Source organism: Zeus faber (genome assembly GCF_960531495.2).
Source record: "Zeus faber genome assembly, chromosome: 3".
Classification (NCBI taxonomy): Eukaryota; Metazoa; Chordata; class Actinopteri; order Zeiformes; family Zeidae; genus Zeus; species Zeus faber.
The window spans coordinates 26,267,056-26,291,790 of record NC_137190.1 but is presented as its reverse complement, the minus strand read 5'-3'; the positions used below and the strand labels follow the sequence as shown (position 1 = coordinate 26,291,790).

The 24,735-nt window shown below is 42.0% G+C and overlaps 1 protein-coding gene across 3 annotated transcripts in view; it reads left to right on the top strand.

Annotated features, from left to right (window-relative positions):
* The window catches only part of trip4 (thyroid hormone receptor interactor 4), an 81,139-nt gene extending 76,288 nt beyond the window's left edge, over positions 1–4,851 (top strand). For 2 of the 3 annotated variants that reach the window (XM_079997392.1, XM_079997391.1), the window contains exon 13: positions 384–823. In XM_079997392.1, coding sequence (XP_079853518.1) covers positions 384–448 — 65 coding nt within the window. In that variant the 3' untranslated portion in view covers positions 449–823. Of the gene's footprint in view, positions 1–383; positions 824–4,744 lie in introns of those variants that run through there. The other variant, XR_013844068.1, reaches the window with a different exon arrangement.
* Positions 4,852–24,735: the final 19,884 nt, after the last annotated feature.

The window sequence follows — 24,735 nt, the reverse complement described above, 5'->3', positions numbered from 1 at the left end:
CTCTCTCTCTGTGTGTTGTATTCTCTCTCTCTCTCATTGGCGGTCTGTCGCTCTCTCTCTCTCTCTCTGTGTGTTGTATTCTCTCTCTCTCTCATTGGCGGTCTCTCTCTCTCTCTCTCTCTCTCTCTGTGTGTTGTATTCTCTCTCTCTCTCATTGGCGGTCTGTCTCTCTCTCTCTCTCTCTCGCTCGCTCGCTCGCTCCTATCTGCCGGGGATGCCTGTCATCAGCAGGCCTTGAGCTCTTAGAAAGGTCACTCTGTCCCTTTGATGGTGTTTTGATTCATCTCCCCCCCCCTCCTCCTTCTCCTCCCCCCTCTCTCCCGCGCCCGCCCTCCCATTCCCTTCCCTTCCCTTCCCGTCTGCCCCCCCTTTTTCTCCCCCAGGGAAGCTGGAGGGTGAGTACCACCAGGGTGCCAAAAGGGGGCTGGTCCCATCAGCTGCAGACTGACTGCGGGGAGGAAGCCGGGGAGGAGCACAAAGGGAGCGGCGGGGCCAGCGGCACATGGCGAAGACGTGAGGAGCGATTGTGTTGAAATTACCCTAAGCCTGGGTCACCGTGGTTTTCGTAATTAATATTGTTTTAGTCTAGATTTGAAATCGAGAAAAACATGGACACGACTGATTATATTTCTTATATTATTTGATGTGGTTATTCAAGTTGGAGACACCATTGATTTCGAGTGTGTGACACAACAAATGCTATAATGGCCTCCAACACGGACGTTTTGTACTCTGGATTTTTATTTTTTATCGTTATAAAAAATAATCTGTTTGGCTTCATATGTGCTCCTCAAGTCTGTTTAAGATTGGAAATATCTCAATAAATTCAAGTCATACAATGCCAAGTGTTGATTTTGACAATACCTACAATAATGAAATGTCGCCTTAAAACCTATGTTTGCTGCATAGCTGTCTAAATGCACTTCTCAGGCTGAATGAGGCCGCTCTAGAAAGGCCGTGTGAGCTCTATTGTAACTCAAGAACTTATGAGCCACAAGAGCAATGGCGGCCCTTTGTTTTGGCCATTATTTGGGCCTGTCTCATTTATGACCAGCGATCCCCAATGTGATGGAATGACCTTTTCACAGTGCCAGTATACAGTACTCACAAACAACAGAACCTTTTCAGCAAAAAGATGCATTAAGAACAAGAAGCAAAATGAAAGACTGTTTTGAGTGTGTATGTGGTGTTGATATGAGTGTGTGCATGGTTCAGCGTCCTGTGAATACACTTCATATGGAGCGTAGTGACGGCGTGTATAGCGTGGGAAATAATTTAGTTAATGTTCCTTTCCTTTGCGAGAGAACCAACATGCACTTGCATCGCTGAGTATCACATTATTAATAACATCTTGTTTATCTTGTTCCAGTCATGTTTTGACTGGTATTGACTGCACAATGTCATTTTGCACTTGAATACTTAGCTGCTCTTGTGCAGTTGTATGTTTGTTTTTTTTCCCCCGTCTATTTTATTTTTTTGGACGACCTATTTCTTGCTTGAGGGCGTATTTTGCCATCGGGTAAGTAACATAAGTTGCATGAATCATGGGCACACACCCCGTTCCCAGGTTGTGGTTTTTGGGTATCCATGCCTAGCATTGTTATTCATGTTGATTAGCCCAGATTTACTGCAGCTCGAGTTGCGGATTAGCTCCAAGCCTCTGCTTCGCTCTATTCAGCACCAGGCCACCTAATTGCGCCAGCCCTCCCAGTCATCCAGCTTCCCATACAGGCTGAGAGGTCCCTTTTGTGCAGTTCTCCTCACACAGAAGGTGTTTTCCAGAATGCTGGCTTAAGAATTAGCGAAAGAAAAAATTGCCCCGGTGAATCAATAACAATTCTCCCTGCGGGTGGAATAGTCTGCGCTTCCTTCTCCAAGGTCGGGACATTTTCTTTTCTTTTTTTTTTCCTGGAGGAGAACAGTCATCCAAGTTTACACCGGTCAGGGTTGTAGCCCTCCAGTATAGACACAGTCTCCAGTTAATTCTTTGGTCCACATTTTCCACTCCCACTCGTCACGGACATGACGGTGTACTCAGAGTCAAAGACTAAACGGATTTGTATTTTTTGTCATTTGGAATGAATAATGAGATTAAAGAGGGATAAATAAAGAGCAATCTTATTGAAAAAAAACGTGTTGACAATTACGTTACAAGCAAACAGTCGAAAAACCTCGGTCAAAATAGAAGCCCTTGCTGTAGTGACAACAACAGCTTAAAATAACAGAGTGAAGTCAGATTCTGGCCCCTACTATGATTGTAGTCATGGTATTGGATTGGATGTGCACTGGTCTGGTGTCAGTCATTACTCAAGATTTATCCCCATTTGTCTAGAGTTGGACTCACCACCTTCAAGTCTTGGAATTGGCCTCAGACCTCTCAAGCTTTTCAAGACTTGTTCTTGACTCAGACCCCACCTTGGGTGGTCTTGAGGACGACTCGAACCCGGGCACCGGCCGTGCTTTGGTATCCTTTTACAAACACGCTACCTGGAATTATCACCAAGCTTGTTTATATAAATCCACTGTACAGTCATTGTTTGATTCCCCCCCCCCCCCCCCCCCAAGAACAATAGACGTACAGATGTAATTACGTGTGGGGTTAAAAGGAAAAAAAAGGCTGTGTGTGTAATCCACGTGTATGTGAAAACCAGCTTTGTTTTGTTGCACACACCCTGAGCAAGAATGAGCTGTTACAGAAGGAATGTGAGCGCTCTCGCTGTTACTAAATCACGGCAACTTACCTTCAGCGCTCTGTCCTTGCTTGACTGCTTCCTCTTGTCTTTTCCGCCCGAGGCTGCTTCTCCCACCACTTCGCATGCCACCTCGCTCTCGACCCTGCCAGCGAGTGGAGGTTGTGGGGGGACGAGGCGGCTTACCGAAGGGATTTTCAATATGGGGAGGAATCATCAGCTCTCGCTAGGAATTAAGCAACACACATTCACCGCCCGCTCGTGGAGTTGGACAACCAACGCAGATTCCATCGGATGGCGTCCACCGTCACCAAGTGGCTGCGATTTCAGCTACAAATTGAAATAAAATGCAGTGTTTTTATTCATCGCGGACAAACACGTCAATGTTCATTGAGTTTGCTGATTAAAATGGAATGCAATTGCCTGGCACCCTCTAGTATGCTCTGCTACACCTGCCAGTCATGTTCTCAGTTGTATGAGCAGGACCTTTTGTATGCCGCCTGGGAGGCTTGATTGGGATAGACGCACAGGATCCTCCATCCCCCCACCGCGCCCCTGGGGCCGGGAGGGGGAATTAGTCTCTGGAACACTTAGAGGAGGTGGTGGTTGGCTGGGGAACAATGCAACCTGGGAACAGGCTTGTGGCTCATCCATCTCACTGTGTCACAAAACACTGCCTTCTTTCAAAGCCCAGAATTCGGGCTCAATGGTGCATGCACAAAGAAGAGAAAGCAATATTTGTGGAAGGGGATTGCAAGGGTCGCCTCATCGAAAAAAACCCCAAAAAACAATTTGCCCAAAAGCAGGAAATCTATTATGATCGTCCCAACATTATTTCTAGATCACCAAAGCCTCATCATTCGGGACGTAAAATTCATCCCTCTCACTTGGCCAGGCGTTTTGTATCTCAGCGGTTTAAACTGTAACGGCATTACTGAAACACTCATCTGTTCATGGTCTTATTCGATCCTGTCACTCTGCACAGGTTTAGTGCTCCGAACACATTATTTCCTGGTTTGAACGCATGATTGTGTGTGTATCAATACCACGCAGGCTGTGCAGCCATTGGTGGAGTCACAATCTTTCTCCTATGGAGCCATGAAGTGGAGCAGAATGCCCATGTGCAGTCTACGAAGTGTGTCGGCTTCTGTTAGTCCGCTGGTCAGAGGTGGACTCGGTATGAGGAAGTGGAGGGCGTGAACTTTAGCATGGCTGCATCCCTCAAGGCAAGAGGGTTTCAAAAAAAAAAAAAAAAAAAAGCTTTCCAATGGGATCTCTCCTCAATGATGGAAGCAGCTGTAGCACAACCCCTTTGTCCTTGAGGGCTGGGCTGCGGCACTAAATGAGAACGAGAGATCTATAAATTGTCGTCGCCACTAAATTTTACCAGCCCAAAAACCATGCCTCAAGAGATCCGGCAACAAGCATCGGCGATTCCAGGCGGCACTCGGCGGACGGAACTAACTTCGCAAGAAACGGCTTGCATTGTGAGCGGGCTGCTTAAATGTGATTTCAAAATTGATTTTTCCATAACAAAAGGCTTTAATTTGAAGGCATCACCAAAGATCCCCGCGATGAGTTATCAATTTGCTCCGGTAACCTTTTAACCTCGCCCCATCGGACGCTTTTCAGCGACACGCTTCTCGCTCCGGACAGAGCGGGAGCATTTTAAATAGCGAGGTTATAGCATCATCAATTTTCCGCGAGAGCCCTGCATAGTCGCCCGGTGAAGTAATGGAGCTCCGTTCTATTATCACCTCCAGTGGCCTCGCATTGAGTGTGTGAAACCACAGCAGGCCCCCCCGTACTTATTTTCTCTGGCTGGTTTTTAAACATTCGCTGATCAGCGCAGACGCTCCTGAAAAAAATCATTTCTCTTCCAGGCCTCGTCTGTCAGTGACGGGGGGGGGGGGGGGGGGGACCTTGAAATGTGGTGATATCTTAAAGGTTATTGGCTCGTTCTGTAAAATACACCCTCAAAGGTCTCTGTGACTGCTGCAAATACATCACACGGTTAAAGTGACTTTTTTTTCTTTTTCCTTTCCCCCCATTAGAATGCTTCGAGATCATCAGACAATATGAGAAGACATTTTTGACCCGGCGGGGACACATTATATTATATACGCCTGGTATTTAAAATGCAGATAACCGGGATCGGCACATAACTCTGGAAATGTATTTTGGATGGATGATTGCACGTTATTACATCAAGTGAGGCTGGGATGTTGTATCTCACAATCGTGCTTCATTGAAAACAATCTCACTTAGCGCGTTGCGTTTTACAGCTGCGAAGGTGACTCAAAATACGGAGCTCATTATGTTTCTGATGATTCTGATGATTGATCTCAAAATAAGTATTCCAGGGATATTTTCTAACCATATTAAATGGTTGTTTTTTTTGCCTTTTTAATGAACCATCTTAAAGGAAATGGAATGGAGCGGCGAAAAAGTGTCTGCGTAATTGAAATTAAATCTCAGAGTGAGAATAAATGTCACGACATCCTAATTTACCAGCGTTGTAATAACGGGGCAAATATCATTGGCGCATGTTGATTTCTGTCTTGGTGCTCTGCAGTATTGGTTTGTAATTGCATCAATAAATAACCCCGCATTTTTCAACACGTCTCTCTGCGAGTTTCATTGGCATCGCCGCGATTCCATTGCTGCAGGTCGAAGGAAACGTTTCGCTTAAAGCGCGCTGCCTCCGCTGCATCTGCCAGAGGGCGCGGGTCCTATAACAGCAGCCTTTAACGCAGTGCTTTAATACGATGATGTCAGATGATCACACACACACACACACACACACACACACACACATACACCATTCGAGCCGGCTCCCCTCTGCCACCACACACGGCTGAGTGATTAGGCTTTTCTGCAGCGATGGAAAAGCACGCTGTCGACACAACTTGTTCGTTTCAGGTTTGAGCTGTTGTGACACTCCGTCAGAGCACTTGGTTCGGCGCCTCAGCCTTGAAGGACAGTCATCATCATCATCACCACCATCAGGAAAAAGAGGAAAAAAAGATCCTCTCCTCTCCATTCTACCGCTGCCCGCTGACTGTTATTTAGCTTACTAAAGGAGAGTGGCCCTCCCCCGGGGTGGGGGGGGGGGGCATGAGTGTGCCTGCCAGCAGGAATGCATATCGAGGCGGTGGAGGAAAATGGAGGCTGGTGGATGGAGGCTGGCTGCCGCTCTTCCCTCCGTGTTAAAATGAGTCCATTAATTCAACCCCCACCCTCCTCATCCTCTTTCCCTGCAGCCCTCCCTGTGCCCGTTGTCTCTGTTTGTTAGCGAGATGATTCCTTCTGTCATGTCAAAGGAAACATTATCATATTCCTGTTGCCGGGGAAACGGGCGCACGCGGAGAGACAAGGACTTAAAGCCTCGGCGGTGTTTGAAGCTGGTAAACATGAAAGGTTCGCCGTGGCTCTCTGTGAAATGGAATCCTGACACATCTCCGAGGCCCTCCCTCCCTCCCGCCCTCCCTCCTTCTCTCCTTCCTCCCTCCATGCTGCTTTTCTGAGAAATTCTCCCTGGTTGTTTGTTAACAGCTCCAGCTTATAGTTGCAGAAGGTGTTAACCATCCCGCTCCGTCTTTTTTTCAACCCGGGAAAGGAAATCCCATTTCCGACCGAGTTTTATTTGATGTGGTGCGAGCATTCGACATATTCAGAGATTCTGACGGTATTTAATGGTACACATGACACTATGGTACACTAGAAAGGTATAGTCCACTACGACGTAGTCCAATACTTATTACAGTAATTAATACAATAATATTTTTATTTTTACTATTAAAAAAAAAAAAGATGTATATTCAGTTACACATTGTATCGATGACTGATTTAATAAAATGTTGATAATAGAAAGACAGACAGGTAGATCGACAGATACTTTATTAATTACTGATGGGAACTTGCGGTGTCACAGCAGCACACATCAAAACAAATGTCAAATAATAATAATAATAATAATAATAGTAATAAAATGGAAAAAAAAAAAAGTATAATGAATCTTCTTCAAATAAACCTACAGGTAGAGCGTGATCCGGTGGTTTATATTGCCTGAATAATTCAAAGTGCAATAAATGCAGGAACTTGTGCACGTACGTGTCTATTGCATTTACTCTCGTTCCCTAACAAGCGTTTGATTTCATTTGATGTCATGTCTTCACCCCCCCCCCCCCCCCCCAAAAAAATAGGGCGAATCCAGCGCGTTAGGATCCAGCTCCGGGTCTTCCGGCCGCACAGCGTCCGTCCGCTCTGACGGAGCCGCTCCCCGGGTTTCCCCTCGCGCCGGCTGGTTACATTGTATCGGTGCGGCGCCGGGAGACACGGAGGTCCGCGGCAGAAAAACACGGAGCAACTACCCCCGGCTTGGAGAGCTACCCCCGGCTTGGAGAGCTACCCGCGGCTTGGAGAGCTACCCCCGGCTTGGAGAGCTACCCGCGGCTTGGAGAGCTACCCCCGGCTTGGAGAGCTACCCCCGGCTTGGAGAGCTACCCGCGGCTGGAACTACTTCAACAGGCGCGGGGGACGGGGGGGGGGTGGGTGGGAGATGGGAGAATGTGTAGGATCTAACATGCCTTGGCCGGCGCTCGGTCTCCGTGCCGAAGGGGATCTGGGAGTCCAGTGAGTCTCTGCCCTGCGCTGGTGTGGATGTCTGGGGGAAGCCGCTCCGCTTCCTAGAGCTCTCGGTGTTGTTGGAGTCCGTCCACTGTGAGTGGCTCTTTCTGGTGGATTAGCTCGGCACCATGGGCAGACCCGGGCTGGGGTTACAGGTGACTAGCTAAGCCGGTAAGTTCCCTCCACCTTCCCCGCTTCTCCTTAATGTTGGTGGTGCTAAGAGTGGATAGCCTAGCCGTCACAGCGTGGAGCAGCGAGCTAGCTGCTCATTGTCTCAGGTGGTAGCCGCTTAGCTTAGCCTAGCACTGCCCCGCTAGCCCGCTGTGCCATGCTCAGTTAGCGGCGCTAGCTAATGATTAGAGAGATACTTTATTCAGCCCCGGTGGTACAGCAGCCCCGCGTCAAAGCAAGTAGGCAATAACAAACAACAAGAATTTAAAAAAGGGAAAAACTGACAATATCGGATAAACCTAAAATTAAAGAATTTGCCCAATTTTGAAATGTACGATAAACAAAAATAATGGCAAAACAATAACAAAACAAAACATTGGGCAATTTACGATAAAATACAAAATTAACTACAAAAATAGACAAAATGGAAATATAGAATAAAGCTGAAATGAACAAACTTGTGAAAAAAATGGCAATAAAGAAGCAAATGCAATTTGCAGTTAACTTCAAAATTAACCCAAATCTTGGAAAAGAAAAAGTCCATCTTCAATAAACCCCCCAAAGTGTGTGTGTGTGTGTGTGTGTGTGTGTGTGTGTGTAAACGAAGAAACAACCCTGGGTCCATGGAGCACTTTTGAGTGCAGTGTCAGGCTCACATTTCACATTTAAATGTCTCGTTCTCCATGTTTGACACGGCAGACGCTGCTGTAGAAGTAGCGTTAACACTGAAATGTGACATCTTCACTTGTTCACTCATCACTAGTTCACTGTTCTTCACTTGTTCACTCTGCACTTGTTCACTGTTCTTAACTTGTTCACTATGCACTTGTTCACTATGCACTTGTTCACTATGCACTTGTTCACTCTTGCGCACTCTTCACTTTTTCACCCCTCACTTGCTCACTCTTCACTTGTTCATCCTTGTTCACTCTTCACCCTTGTTCACTCTTCCCCTGATTACTCTTGCTCACCCCTCACTTGTTCACCCTTGCTCACCCCTCACTTGTTCACCCTTGTTCACTCTTCCCCTGTTCACCCTTGTTCATATTCACATGTTCACTCTTGTTCACTCTTCACTTCTTCACTCTCCACTTCACCTGCTTCCCAACTGCGTGGGACCAATGTCACTTCTTTCCACGCGAGTTGCTCACAGCAGATCAGGGAAACTTTAGGCAAGTTTCAGTTTCCTGGATAACATTGCAATGGCCCACACACCGAACGCAGGTTCACCAAGTTACACAAGTAAGACCAAGACAACACATTTGGATTGTTTTATAGGGAATGCAGTGGTTCCGTGCTGAAATGCAATTAATACCTCAAATTATTTTGATGTTATAATGAATGTGTAGGGAATTTGCGCACATGAGTCAATCATGCACAGCTTTGGGATCCATTCCATCGGAATGACTAGCAGGCCGTTTGGAGGATATTTTATAGGCATATTGGTTATTTCTTCCTCAAAAGTTATTTAGTGGCAAGAGGTCGACCTGGTGTGAACAGCGTTCGACGTAAACGCCAACGAATTGCTGACACATTCTCTTGCAACTGTTTATTTATTTATTTATTTATTTTTGCACAATCGCATGACGGTGCTACATGCCCAGCGACTACCCAGAAAATTAGGCGAAAACATGTTAAAATTTCCCGATGATCCTTCGTTTTGTTGTTTGTTGTCCTTGTACATACAAGGAACATGCTGTATTTTTCATAAGCCATTCAGGCTTTGCCTCCAATATGAAAATTTACAAGACCTTAAACATGGTTTCACAAGGTATTTGATGATCTTGGTCACTTAGAGAGTATGCGGATACCTATTTGGAAGATAATTTTTTCAAAAGCTGACCCAATGCAATTCTGCAAAAGTAAAATAAAATGGTTGGTGTTTAAACTTTATGTTGGAATCCAAATACAAGATGATGTCATAAAGCCTGTTGTCATATTCATGGATTAGTGTTTGACAGTATTTTGTCAGCTGAAAAGTTCTTGTCGTCCTGGAAATCTTGATAGACCAAAGAAACTTCCATTCTGTGTTCTTCAAGCTTTTTCGCTTAGTATCAGCACTATTTTCAATAGTTTTATTTTTGTCTATTTATTTATTAAAGACCTGAATATTTTCTACCTGTGCATGCTTAGGCTGCAAGGGGAGTCCTCACTATTTATAGGACTGGCAAAGAGAACTTTGTGTTTAGACAACACAGAGAATGCGGCCAGATTTAGCTTTTTGTAGAATTGAAATGAATTATTCTCCCGTATTTTGACCAAACATTATGATTGTCTCCAACGCTGACCGGTGTCATTTCCATGCCTCTGATGCAACCCTGAAAATATTTTGTCCGAAGTTGGCGTAGGGGAGGAACAAAGGGCACAGAGTGAAGAAATAATCGAAATATTACATGATAGATATCGAACAGGTCTGAAACGACAAGCCTTACCATCCCTCTGGCCCTCGACACCGACTCTTAAGCCCTGGTTATACCTTCGTGCGGGCAGGGCATGCTGTCGTGAGCCACCACGCGCAGGGCGTTTAAAGCTGGCACGTTCTCCATTGCAGTATACTCAAAAACCATGGGTGGCAGTAGAGAGAGTACCGCGTGAAACAGGAAGTAGTAGATGAAGAAGAGCGCTAAACAACGTGCAAACATGGCTGCGCGCTCAGAATCTGAGCTTGTGCCGAGGATGAACTGCTGTTCATGGTGGTTGAACCTACAACAGCGCCGAAAAGGATCTGGTCCGTTGGTCCTTTCCGTGCTGGGATAGGAGAGGGGGGTTGAAGTTATGTCCTGCTTAGTATTTTATTACAGAGGAACTTACTGAACCGTTCCGTTCAGGAGCGGAGTCACAGTGTGTAATTATTCTCCCTCATTGCAAGACTCTCTCAAAAGAAAATGCACGTAAATACCAATACAAAACATTACCGTTTATTTGTAAATGGAACTTTACAACAACCATGTTAACTTAGAGTAAAATCCCCACACCTGGGTGAGCTGTTTGCATATACAATTTTGTCTCCGCGTCAAAGTATTTGATAGACTTTCGCATCTGACTTGTGCTACGAATCAATGTTGTCCAACATATCCGAAATTAAACAGCAAAACGCTGATCTCCCCTCGCTTCCAATGCATTTCCAGGGAACGTCCCTCGCGCCACGTCACAAAATCTCGGAGGTGCGCGACGTCAAGCAGGTTCCTACGCGCCATGGCACCACACCCTGGTGGCGTCATTTGCGTCACGCGCTCCCATGCGCCCTCGTGCTTGGGGCAAGTATAAAACTAGCTTAACACATTGGAGAGAAGAGATTTGTCGCTGCTTCACACAGTCAGTCAAGAGAGTTGTCTAATTCATATAAATACATATTATGGTTTTGTTTTTAAGCTGCCATTCCCAAAACATGGGAAAGCTTGGAAATGTAGACCTAAGCAAATGATCTCTTTGATCATCTGTAGGACGACAGAACCCCACGTCAGCTTCACTACATTTTATCGTCAACAACTTCAAACGGAAAAGTCACTGCTTAACCGTGACCAATGGCGTTCTTTCCCGATCAACAGAGGGGTAATAAAGCTCCAGGCTTGTGAGAGGCGTTGTCAAACTGGGGTTTGCATGAAGAGTAGTCTGTATTACCATCCAACATTGTCAAGTCCACCAAACTCAGGATATAATTACCATATTAAACACTTAAGATATTTCACTCAGGATATTATTACGATTGTTGAAATTTGAACTTTATTTTATATGTAATATGTTTCTCACACATTGATTATCTGTTTGTGCAGATTTGCTGGTAAGCTATCTGTATCTGGAGACAAGACATGTCTGACAACTATCTCTAATAATTTGTTCTCCAGCAATTGTATCCATTATGGCAATAATGAGAGAAGTGTTTGCTTAAAAAAATATATAAAATAAAAAAAACTTGCATTACAGTTATTGCCGACATATAAGACACTCCAGTCTGTAAGTGGACTCTTTTGGGCACCGCAAAGGCATTTCAGACATGCCGCTGGGAAGACAGAGCCAACATTGGGGCAGCCATGGATAAGTTGCAAACTTTACATTTTTTGCTTAGTTGCAAACATCTGCATGTGCCAGCGGCATCTGTTTTTACTGCAGAGACATTTCTCTGTGATTACTTTGGAGAAAGTGCAGCTTTTCATTTAGGCCATGCATAGACTGGCCTGCTAGAAATACATTGCTTGATGTTTGGAGTTTTTCCACTATCGCCTATGTGGAAGGCAAGTCATCCATGCTGGCAAGGCGGCTAACCTGGTGTTTACCAAGTCACCTTTTATATCCCTTGTAATCCCAGAGGCTTTCCTATAATCATACCAGTCTCTAGGTAGAACAGGCACAGCCCATGTATTTTAATTACGGTAGCAGCAGATAATTTAGCTAGCGTCCTATCTGTGTTTGAGGGACATCATTGAAAGCATTGGAGAACAAAACAAGGACGCAGGAGTCGAGAAAGAAACCTTCGCGTTAAGTGCTGTGAAGTCTTTGAGTGCATCAGAATACAATTTTGATTGTTTGCTGCTGGTGTACGGATGTTTTCAATCCACACACAGGAAATCCAAGAGTCTGTCATGTTTTAAATAAAATACAGATTAATAGATTTGTTTTGTTATTCAAGCCACTAGTCCATCTGCTGTCATTATTTGACTGTGGCTGAACTTCTACCTGCATTTCGACCACATAATGGCTGCGTGTATATCTTTTTTTCCCCATGAACGATATTGCAATTTGTGATTTAAATTTTTTCTGGTAGCTATTCGTTGTGAGCTGCACATATTAACGTAAATTTAACATTTATTTCTTGTGAGACAGGCTAAACACTGAGTATAACTACAGTAGATACAAACTTATAAACGGCTATTTAAATTAAAATAAATGACCACTTTCTTGATAGTAGATAATGAAAGAGAAATTGTCAACCTCTTATCTGTGCTTCTCCCACAATAAGAGACAGCGTTGGTGGGGGTAGAAGCTTTCTGGAAAGTGCTTAACACATTTCATGTACTACCATAAAGGGAAACAATTTTGTCAACCTTTGGAGTCAGACTTATGCCTGATGCCCTAAGGAGTCGACTGGTGGATTAGTAAGACTTTTACTGTTCGTATTGAGAAGCACATTTACAAAATCTAGCAACAAAGTTGTTCAGTCAACAATGATTCCATTTCGACTTCATACTACAGCATCAGCTGCCGTGAGTTTTGCCTCTAATTGGTCAGAATCTCAATGCAGAATTCTGCAGTTACACAAAAATGACTGTCTCTAACAAAACGATGGCGTCCTTAATAAAACAATTGGTATAATCCTGAGCACATGAGTAAATTACGCTGCATTTGATAAGAAATTAACTCAGAAAATGTGCAGCTTCTGTGGTTTGAGTTTTGCACTCTTTCAAATAAATTGTTTGGGTTGTGAATTTGATTAGTTGCTCAGCCCTTCTAATAAACAGGGTTTAAGTAACCTATTTATTCGGCACTATCTGGATCCTTTCTCTCTTAGTCTCAGTCAAAGCACAGCCGTTTCCTTGTACATTTGTTATCTATAAATTGTTCTGCTGGCAGATTTGTATAAATTGGTTGATAATATCTGCCCTGATGAGGTTTGTATAAGTTTGAAGAGAAACCGATTAGCCTTATTGAAACATTGAACAACCATCGATTTCTTTGTTCTTGATAAGTATTGGCGGTGGGATTCAGTTTCATTCAGTGATGAACTGCAGTTTATTTTTGCCACATTCTTATTTGTCTGTGGGACTCGATCACATTGCAGTTTTCACTGTAGCCTAATTTCTTTACAATTACCAAATAAAAAGAAGTAGGGCTGGGCAATGGGCCAAAAAATCATATCATGATAAATTTTCTCATATTGATTGATATTTATCACAATATAGTTTGAGATTATACGGGAAATGGAAGTAGATAATAGAATACTGCTTCCGACAGTCGAGGATAAGCTACTGCTTGGGGACGGACTACATGTTTGGTTTTGCAGCTTCATGCTCTCAATATAGTCACTGGGAGGGTGTATTTTCAGGTGATAGAAAACATTGGCTGTGTTCAGCTTATTTTGCAGAGCAGCTTCATCTCCGTAGTGTCACTTTTACAATATCCAAACCACTGCTATATAGTTGACATTGTCTGACCTATTTTTTTAAATTAACCTTTTCCTCATCTTTGGAGAATAACATGAGCTCGCTTGTTTCTCTTTACCCGCTTGTCAGTGGCCACTTTGTTCGCCATACCGAAAACAAACTTGTTTGTTATGAGTGCTGGAATCCTGTTGGTTTTTCGTGATAAGCTGTTAGTATTCTATGTTGCTTAACATAATGTCATCAAACTGGAATAAAGGCATATTTTAGAAAGTTGCACCATGACAGGAGAATTACATTGGCTCCAGCCATACTATGACAAACCACCAGTTAATAATAAACCAATAAATTGGTCTATATCCCATAGGTAGGTGACAGTCTACAGCCTCCCTGGGGAAACTGTCAACCTGTAGGTCATGAGATTGTGAAACACTGGTCCATTTTATCAGGCACGTCACATCTTGGTAGTCCTGTTATTCTCTTTTGCCATACATTAGCAAAGTATACAGGCGGACCTGCAAAAATGATTCAACGCACTTTATTCTTCCCATCGTTAAAAAGAAATCCCCCTTTTATAGCATGAGGTTGCAAAAGAAGAAAAATGTCAATAATAACGAGTACAAAAATATGATAGAGACCAACAAACAAACATGCTGGAGGGTAAACTCTACTCAACTTGCTGGTCACCATGTTTCCCACACAAAGCCATAGCATAATACGATCTAGTAGTGTACCTTTGACCATAGCTCTGAAAGGTGAGTCATTAATTTCTAAAGAAAAGTTCTCTTGTTATTGTTCAATGCATTTCATTACAATTAGATGTAACCTCAATGTAAGTTAGGGAAAAAAACATAGGGTGTTCTCAACAGAGACTGCAGGTTGTTAATCCAGCACTGCCATTGTGGTCTTTAGAAAGTAGATGGAGGCTAAACCATTATATACATAAGGAAATTTGATTCAAAACATGCTATATATTTTTTTCATATTCTTTTAAGTGTAATTTCTTTTGTGAAATGTAATTGTCTTCTTATGTGTAACGATTTTCAATAAGGACATGGCTAAAGGCTCTCGAAATGCATGATTGTGGCCAATCCATTTGGCAACACCGTCCTTCAACTTGCACGCTAGTAGTAGAAGAAAAAAAACTGGCAAGTGACTCTGCCTGACTAGTTGTGAGCAGACTAATCCATGCTTGGTTTTGAGATTCTTTTTTTTTCTTTCTTCTTCTTTGTGAAATAGATGGCACTTTATCAGCGGACATTTTATGCACCTCCCATGAAAACCGTGTCATTATTTTCTAAACATTGATTGGTTTTCCAAGTTGTAGAAGTGGATGAGAGCACAGCCTAAATGCTCGTTCAAGTGTTATTGCTGTGCCAGAGACTGGTTATCCATCTTTTTGTGGGATTTGAGCCCAGGTTCTGCTTAACCATCCCCCACATAAGCCACAGTATTTGCCTTGGCCTTGACAAGTAGTCCTCCTTTGTGCTCAGGGAGGATAGGCTCGTCTAATTGAGATTCAATAAAAACAGTTTTTCATAGGTGCCAAGGAAATGATACTATCAAATGTCTGTTGAATTTCAATAATACAATTAAGCTGTTGCTTTCACAATATTTTAAGTACGGTTTGGAATGACCTCAATATGAGCAGTATAGATTTTGTTACCTTTTCACCTTATTCAACAATGATTTAAATTCCATCCAACAGCAGTTGGGTTAGTAAGCAGTTAATTGTTTTTGTTTTTTTTTTTTTGTTTTTTTTCAAATAAAAATCTATGACCAGTCTAATTCGTTGCATTTATAATTAAAAAAAAATCTCTAGATCAAACATAAAATGACTTGAGGCCTATGCCGCTGAGCCTTACGCCTACATTTTTAGGTTTCATAATTAAATCTAAATTTCCTACGAGGTGTTTATGAATAAGCAACAGCTTTTCCTGGAATAAAGAATGCTTTCCCATGGGCTCCATCGTCTCTTGTTTGCCAGAGCTACTGCCTCTCTGGAGGTGCTTGCATTTGTTTTGAAGAGATGGGGTAGATATAACCAAACTGGACAAGCTTAGCTCGTCTTTATTTGTCACTGCACACACCACAACACACGCACACGGCGGCCGACACACACACACACGCGCATCCAATGCTGTGGCTATATACATGATTTGTTACTCTGTTTTTTATGCTTTGAATTGTTCAACTTATTTTGTATAGAATCCAAGCTGTTGGCAAGCATTTCGAAAATGTGAATTCCCTATCTATGATTCCCAAATCTTATCCGTCATTTACTACTATTTTCTAATGTAACGTTGCTCTTTTTTAGCTGACAATCACGTTGCTAATTTTCATTAGGGCTGCAACATTTAGGAACAATGTGCAGCTAGCTTGTTGGATATTGCGATGGGGATTTGGTGTGCAATGTAACAAATATTTAAAAGGGTAATAAGCCTTGCATTCTAATGTTATTGGGGCTTATAACAAACTACAATTTCAATGGTTTTGAAGATTTAAGTTGGCCTTTCACAGCCGCACCATATTGATTTAATATTTTCAGCCATTTTGCCAATAACTAAATAAGCCAATACAATAAGTTTGCCAGTTTTGCGTCAAGTTCGTTTGGCTTGCTTGTGGCTGAAGGACTTAACTGGCTGTAGACTTGTTAGCTTGATCACACATCGAGGCAGTTTCACTTGGTAGTGATGGAAAATAGATTTGCTTTTATTTCATTAATAAAAATAATTTAAAGTTAACTGAAAAGGAAATGCCTCTCATTGTTGGGTTCTGTGTATGTTCTTCAACTCTTACAACAAAGACAAAAGCAAACAAGAGCAGAGTAGGGCTGCAACTAATGACTATTTTATAGTCTAATAATTATCGATTATTGAAACGAATAATCAACTATTCGGTTTATGAATTGCACAATGGCTCTTATAACTAATAATATAGTACATTTAAGATGAATTCTTAATTACAAATTGTCCTTAAATGAACTTTCTTGCTGACGTAAAAGACAAATAAAAATTCCAATATCCATTTTTCCTGTCAAAATTTAAAACCAAGAATATGCAAAGTTTCAGCAATAAAATATAACTACAACAGTTTCCCATAATCAAATAAATCAAACAATCCATCAACATTTTGAATAAATAAACAAGAGAGGGAGTTACAGTTTTCAGAGTCCCCGTGAAAGCAGCATCACTTAGTTTTCCGAACCTGTTAACACACCACTTCCTCCTGTCTCTCGAGCCGATACAAACTTTCTGACCAGAGAGCCGTGTCCGCGTCGTCTAACGAAAACTTGATCACTCATCATTCCCTCGAATGGATTAAAAAAAAAAAAAAAAAATGGGTCGCCAAATATACTTTGGTGGCCATTTATATACCTGGGTAGCCTGCTGTGTGGGTAACACTGCAGTGTTTGGCCAAGTTAACAGTGAAATGCTCCCACACCTTGGAGGCTTTTTGTCGTGTCGTGTTGCCATCGCGCTATTGTTCACTTCCCTCCAGTGCATTCTGAGTCAGCGCTTAAAATACACGCGATAATGTCACCAACTTATCCAAAATTACATTTGTTGCAAACTAATTTGGTCATCTATTTGTCGACTACATTGATTATTTGTTGCACCCCTATAGCAGAAGCATTCACCGAACGTATCGATGTGCAGTGAATATTATGCAGGGTTAAGCTTGACTTCAATACCAGTGCAAGTACTGTGCAAAATTTCACACAGCTGCAGTTTTTTAATATTCACTGACGAAAAAACATTTGATTGTTGGTTATAAAAATTCTGAATTGTCGCATGTTGCGAATGCATCTCTATTCAACCAGAATATTCTTAAAATAGAATGTTCCCTCAAGTAACTGGGTTGGACAATTGAGTACATCATCAGCAACCAGTTGTGTAGTCGACAGCAGTCATTGTGAGGCTGATGTGAAATGTAGCATTAGATTGTCACTATAATTATACAATAAAATAGTAAAGAATATTTAGATTATTTTAATAATGTAACAAATAAAACTGGCTACTGACAATGACCTTAAGTTATCTGGACAAAGAAACCCCTTAAGGGCCAGTTCATACGAAGCTTCTTTTGAGCGCGAAAAAACCCATTGTTTTTAGTGTAGGCGTGCTGACGACCCACTGGAACGACGCGCCTTTTTAACGTGCATGACCAAGGCACACTGAGATGAAGATATTTCAACCTCTTGAAGAACCGCACGCGCCGCATGTCACGTGACATGAGTTAACCAACCAGCCACGGCTTCCGTCAAAACATCCTGACCGTGCAATCAGCAGTTGCCTTCGTCAATATGGAGGTGAGGCTTTCATACCGAAGCTGTACGACCTGTCTAGCGGATATTATTTCGATTCCTGAGGGAATGTAAGCTGTGAAGGGTGAATGTCTTTTCTAATAACGTTAGCTCTCGGCTAAGTTACAGTTAGCTTTAGGCTTGTCCCAATACAGCGTTTTAAGCAATGTAGTGCTCACTTACATGCAGATGCAAGGCGGATTATTTCAATGTTAATACAAATATATTGTTCTCTCCTGTTTCTTTATGTATGTGTGCACACAGGTTGTAGTGGTCACCATGGGGCTAGAGCTAGGTTGCTAAGGGTCTGAATAAACAACCAATAGTAACTTATTTTCGCTATTTGTACTTGTGACTGTTCGGTTATATACTGTAATATGATGAGGGTGCCTTTTTCTGTTGTGCATTTAAAGAGGTTTAATAAGAAAAAGTTAATGCAAAGTCCTGGTTTGGTTGTGGTTGTTTGGCAAAGCAGCTCCGCACTCCAGGCGCGACCATGCGCAGCCTTCAAAGCGCATTTTCCAAGCATTTAAGGGCGCTTCATGTGAATCGGCCCTAAAGGGGCGAATCAATCTAGATATTGAATTTGTGTTTTTACACGGTCATTATCCTAGAAGACACTACTTCTTAAAGCTGCTGTCATGACTTTCCTTCCCAAGTTTTCTGGGAAGTTGGCGGCATAAGATAAAACGGCGCCTACAGAGAATTATGTATGTGTGAGAATGTGTAATTTCATTGTCTCCTATTTGGGGGGATTTTCAACCCTTTTTTCCTCCCCGTTCTGGCTAGAAAGTGTACCAAAGCTATTTAAATAGCGGTATTATCCCACAACACATAATTGAGCATGGGGATATCCATCAAAATGCTGGTTTCACCTTTACTTATACTTGACATTTTCCACAAACTCCTTTATTACTTGGAACTATTATTGGTGTCTGAGTTGGAGTATGTCAGGGTGTTATCGAGTGGGTGAATCGGAACAGTTTAGTCTCCTTGCCCTCTGTCTGGCAGTGAGCCACCTATCGACACAACTGGAGTGAAATTTGTGAATAGCATGCCCGTTTTCACAAATGGGCCAGTGACATTAAAAAAACATTACTCACGCTACCACTTAATGTCATTAATCTTTTACTATAATATCCACTGACTGTAACACAATCCATATAACCTCAACATGAATAATTCTAGGATGCTATTCTCGAAGACTCCTCCATGCCCAATTGACCGGCCAAGGTTAAGTCAAATTATGATTTGGAGCTCCGTCTCGTGTGGACAGCAGGTTTAAATGGCTTCTTTCTTATTACCATGTGCTTAGGCTGTTGGAACTAACCTTGGAGTCAGCTGCTTTGTTCATCTGTCATATTCATGTCTCAGTGGCCCTGACAAGCGAGCAGTTATTTTCACTGACATTGATGCAGGAATTTGTCATAACAATCCAGTGGCTGCTTTCTCAGGGTTGTAGTTTCAACAAGCGATGCGGTCGAGTTTTATCTGTCTGAATCTTGAATCTTGAACTGGGAAAAACATTTTCAGTGCAAAGAGGTCAATCAACCTAAGGGAACAGTTTTCCATGAGGAAAAAGTTTCTTGCCGCTCCATGATCTCCCTTGCTGACATTTTGAACATCAGTATTTTTGATGCTGAGATTTTGCACCAATTCCATAGCGTAGCAAAATAAATTATTTTGTGTATTTGGTTGGTTGGAGAATCGGAAATGGCGTAAGCTGCTATTTTGCAGCTCAAATTCCATTTTATGAGATGATTTTCATTGTTACACAAAATAAACAGTGTGATTTGCATTGGGCCATGAGGCAGCAGCAAATGGTGTCATTTTGTTTCCTTAGGTTTTTTTCACTGTTAATAGTTAGCGAACTACCTAGCGTGCTAACAAACAGTATAGCTTTAGTACTGGTACCGCCTTCTTTGCTAAGACAAGCGAAGGAATTTCACGCAGCCAATTCCTGGTGTGGCCAGGGCCTCCCATTGCAGATGATTGTCGACAGTGCCATTGGTTTGATTTGACTGGACACATAACCGGATTGGACAATTGTTTTGCGCAGCAAGTTATTGTTTGCATACTGGATTTAATCAATCTGTCAATAAGTGAAATCTACATTGTAAACCGTTCAATGAAAGGATTGTCCGTATTCTGGTTACATAAAGTTAGAGAGTGGTGCGCTTCCTGCTCAACAGCTAGCATCCAAGTGCCCTTTGTGCAACACACTTGACCTGCATGTCCAGTGGAGCTGTTAAGTGGCTAACAGTGGAAGACTTTCATTGTTTCGGGCAAACTGCCAGATGTGACTGTTTCTGAATGTGAAAGTATGGCAGGCAGGGCATGGCTGAAAGAGTAAACAAGTCCCAGTTAGTCATAATAAATGGATAATAAATGTTTGCCAATTCTTGTGCAAGGCTTTCTTGTGTCATTCCTGGTAATGCACGGTGTATATGTGAATGGAACAAAGGAATATCACATTGGCAAAAATATTTTCTGTACTCTCAGCAACAGTAACCAACTTTTTGTGGTCGGCCACAGTCTGTAGAAATACATTAAAAAAAACGCCGTGACACTCAAATACAATTTTAACCATTCATATTCAGTGTTTCCCTTAGGATGGAGTCGTAGCAGTGGAATTGAAGTGCTCGTGTGGAAACATTTTTGCACATGTGCGTACTATGTCTGGTGGGTTTGTACTTATTATTATTATTATTATTATTATTATTATAAAGAGCTATCCTTAATACTTCAGAAGCTTTTGGCAATTAATACGCGTTACAGCACCAGGTGTCCCAGTCTCGCGAGACTGCGGACTTTGAAACGATGCACGTGCTACTGTGTGTTTACACTCGTAGTCGGCAAGCTGCTAACGTTTAGCACCTGCTCTCACTACTTCCCCACAGCCTACTTTTTTTAGTTCTCTGTTGGGAGTTTCAGGTTATAACGGGCTTTCTGTTGACTGTCCACTTGCCGGTACCGTGACAACAGCGCTCCACGCACAGCGATACTCGAGTGATGTTGCAAGACTGTTTTCTCTTCGGCAAATGATAATACTGAATCCGTGATCGCCATTGCTGCCTTAATTGTTGACATCTAACTGGTGCTTAATCGTTGTGCTGACATCAGGTAATCACAAGGTTTTTTGTTGATATGTTTTACTACTCACAGATGGGTGAATTGACCTGGATATGAAGCGTCCATGGCGCAAAATAATATAACATGAATTTCTAAAGCGATAAGACGGGGCTCTCCCCTCTTCTCTTCTTGTAAAAAAAAAAAAATCAGCAGCAGCGGTCATATTTCAATAGTGGCATACTGCCGCTGCTAGGCGCATATAGGGGAAGCACTGATATTTTATCACCACATTTACCTCCCATTACATTACTGTTGTGCCAGCTACTTCTTACATTAACAAGCCTCATTTGGATATATTTTACAGTGTGTATGAAAGAGCAGGGCAACTGGACGGTATTGGATCGCATGCTTTTTTTCCCCAGACACACATTTTCTTGCAATTTTAACTGTCTAGTGATTGTAATACAGATACAGAAACGTCATTGTTAGAAGCTATTGCTCAGCTGCTAAGGGGCTGCATAACAAGGGTACAATACCGAGGTTTCAGTGATTTTGACGGTTTACTGTAGTAGCAGCACCAGAGCTTAGCAATAGCTTAATTCTGTCAAAATTGCAAGTGTATACAAATTGACACTGGTTGATAGCAGTCCTTTTCTTTGGATGTGACCCATTTTCTTTTTAGGGCATGTTTACGCTTTGCATTGATTTATTTTGGAGGCCTACTGTGTGAGAGCGACATTGCCATTTGAAGCTTGGTTTGTTGAGTTTTGCAGCTGCCTGAGCAGCAGCAACACTGTTATTTGAGGTTAATGGTTGTCCATAATGTCTTTACAGTTAGATGGTCACAGTGAAGCACCTTCACTGGTCACGACACCGCAAGCAATCTTTTCATGGCCTTCAATGTTGTTTCAGGTTTTTTACAATAGTGAGACTGAGTTATACGGGTCGACTCTAACCAGTGTAATTGAGGCTAATTGGCACTTCTGATATTAATGGAAGATTCGCAGCATGTGTTTAAGAAGTGCCGAGCTTCACAGGCACTGAGTAATGCATTTTATACAAGATCTAAATTCTTTGCTGTTAAGCTTTTTCACTTGATAAACTATTGCCATTTGCAGACTTTTCATACAGAAGCTTTAAATTACAATTCTTTTGTTTTTCTTTAAATATGTTTTAAATCTTGACTATCACAATTAGCCATGGCATGATATGAAAATTCCATGTCACGATTATCCTGGCCAAAATAATTCACGATAATATCGATTCTTAATATTGTTCCGATAATCATCAAAATATGCTTATAGCTCTTAAAATGGCACTAAAACGTAATGGAATCACATTTATTTAAACTTATAATTAAACAAATATTTTTATTGTGTCATAGGACACATATTTATTTGTAAACGTCCTTCGTGAAAAACAAACAAGGACAGATTCCGAACCTCACTGACGCCCAGGTAATCACAATAATAATCTACCTATCAACCTGATATGCGAGCATTCACATGGTTCAACTGGTTATGTGTTCTAAATACACAGTTAATGAATAACTTGTTTTGTTTTCAGGTCACACAGACAGAGGTACAGCAAGGACAGCAGAATGAATGCAAAAAAAAACCCAATCAATCTTTAAGTTAATCATAAATTATCTTAGTCTCCCTGCATAAATAAAGGATACATAACAAAATAGAAACATTCTGTGAATTTGTTGTCTAAATAAAATAAAGTCCAACTGGCATTGTGCCATAGAGTTAATCTAATTTCTAATTTGAACCTGTTTTCGTAAAAAAACAACTGAACAACACTGTGGCACTTTTCTGTCATCAAACAGTACTGCTAGCCGTGTGGCCTAGAGAGTGAGACGAGCAAAACCCTGGTCCTTTTACAAGATAGGCTGAAATGCAAAAATGTCAGCATGTTTACTTTTTCTGGCTTTAGTTGTGCTCGCAGAGGTGTGAGAATGTGCCACCTGGCACAACACACTCTTGGAAGGAACAATAGTTGAAGGTATGCATAGAAGCCTGCATGCAACCCTGGAATGGTGAGGCATTTCTCCTGCATGACCAAGACAGCTTTTTCAAGTCACGGATATTCACGCTCGTGAGGATATTCACGACAATCCTGATAATGGAAATTCACCACAATAGAATTATCTTCAGTGTTTTTATCGCAATAAAAGAAAAAATATTATATCCTCCCATCCCTAATCACAATACCCTTCGAGGCGTTTCTCTTCCTCCTATACATATTCCCATATTTTCTTATTTTGTTATTTATATTGAAATACCAGTCGTCCATGTACAGGTTTATTAGGTATTCTTGGCTAGGATTCTTCTCTAGGGTTGACAGCTTTTCCGAATCTTGTTTTTCAGGGGATCAAAATAATATCTTATCAACACAAATGCAGCTCGTGAGAAGGGCCAATCTTCACTTCCTTGAGACGCTAACTGAAACCATATTGTTAGCTGGGATGTTAATAATTGACTGTTTATCCGTTAACCTATAACAAGAATTTTGATTGATTAAAGGCTAACTTATAGTCGCCGCAAGCGAGCCGTGCCGCACATGGCACACGCACTACCAGAGTGCATGAGCATATTTGCGCGTTGCCATGTAGTCGCCGTGGCAATATTCTCCTGAAAGACAGGGGGCGCTGTTCACAAACCAGCAGGAGAACCAAAATAACTGTTGTAAACATTGCAAAGAAGTCTGTAGGCAAGGATCTGAATAACTAGGAAAGAGCAGTGAAATTAAAATAGAACGTTTTTTATGTATGTTTATTGTAGTCAGTGCAGGGTTTTTTTTATGTACAGCCGTGAGTTTGTGCAGATTTTTGGTGTAAACATTACAAAGACGTCCCGACGTATTAAAATAGTCCAAGTCTTTGGACAAAGACGGCGCTATCTCGATACTTCCATAAATTCAACGCCATCTGGTTATTTTTGTGCCACCAATGAATGCATCGTACAGATTGTACCCGCGGAACTCTTGGCACAACCTTCCTTCAGATGCGTCCATCTTGTATTACCTGAAGCACACAGTGCAGCGTTCCAAAAATTGTTAGGTGCGCGCCCTTGTGCTAAATTGTGGTGCTGACATGAGTGCCACAACGACATCATTTATGGTGCGCACACTAAATGACACTACGGCGGTGGCGACTATAAACCAGGCTTAATACTGTCAGTTAAACAGTTAAAAGTATCTATTATTTAAAAATATATATATTTTTTAAGTAATTAATAAAACGTTACATGGTAAAGGAAAAATAGGCTATACGATCTATTTCTTAAATACAACTCATGAGGGCGACACAGGCAACCACTGACGGGTTTCCGACTGATGATTCGACTTGTCGACTTTCAGGGTTCAGCCCGGGTGATCACGAAAGTAGACAGTATACCTCAAACAAAGACAGAACCAGATCACAAAGAAACACCAGAGAACACCATTGTCAGTATACTAAATGCAAAATATGTTCCAAGCTGAACTCTGCCACCCGGCTGACCAACCGTGACTCCACCAACCATGTGACGTTTGGACCGTTTGCAGACCAAGAAGTTAATAGTTTGCAATGGTGGCTTGCATAGAAAGTCACATGCAAACTGAACACTGCCTTCTTGTTTGCTGTGTCTTCTGGTTTCCACGTCATGTCTTTTTGCTTGAAAAGTTCTGTTTCTCTGTGGGTAGAATAGCGCTTTAATACATTACATGAGACCATTAGATGCAGAGTGCTTGTTCAGGAAGTAAAAATAAAATCCATTAACTGTTTCGA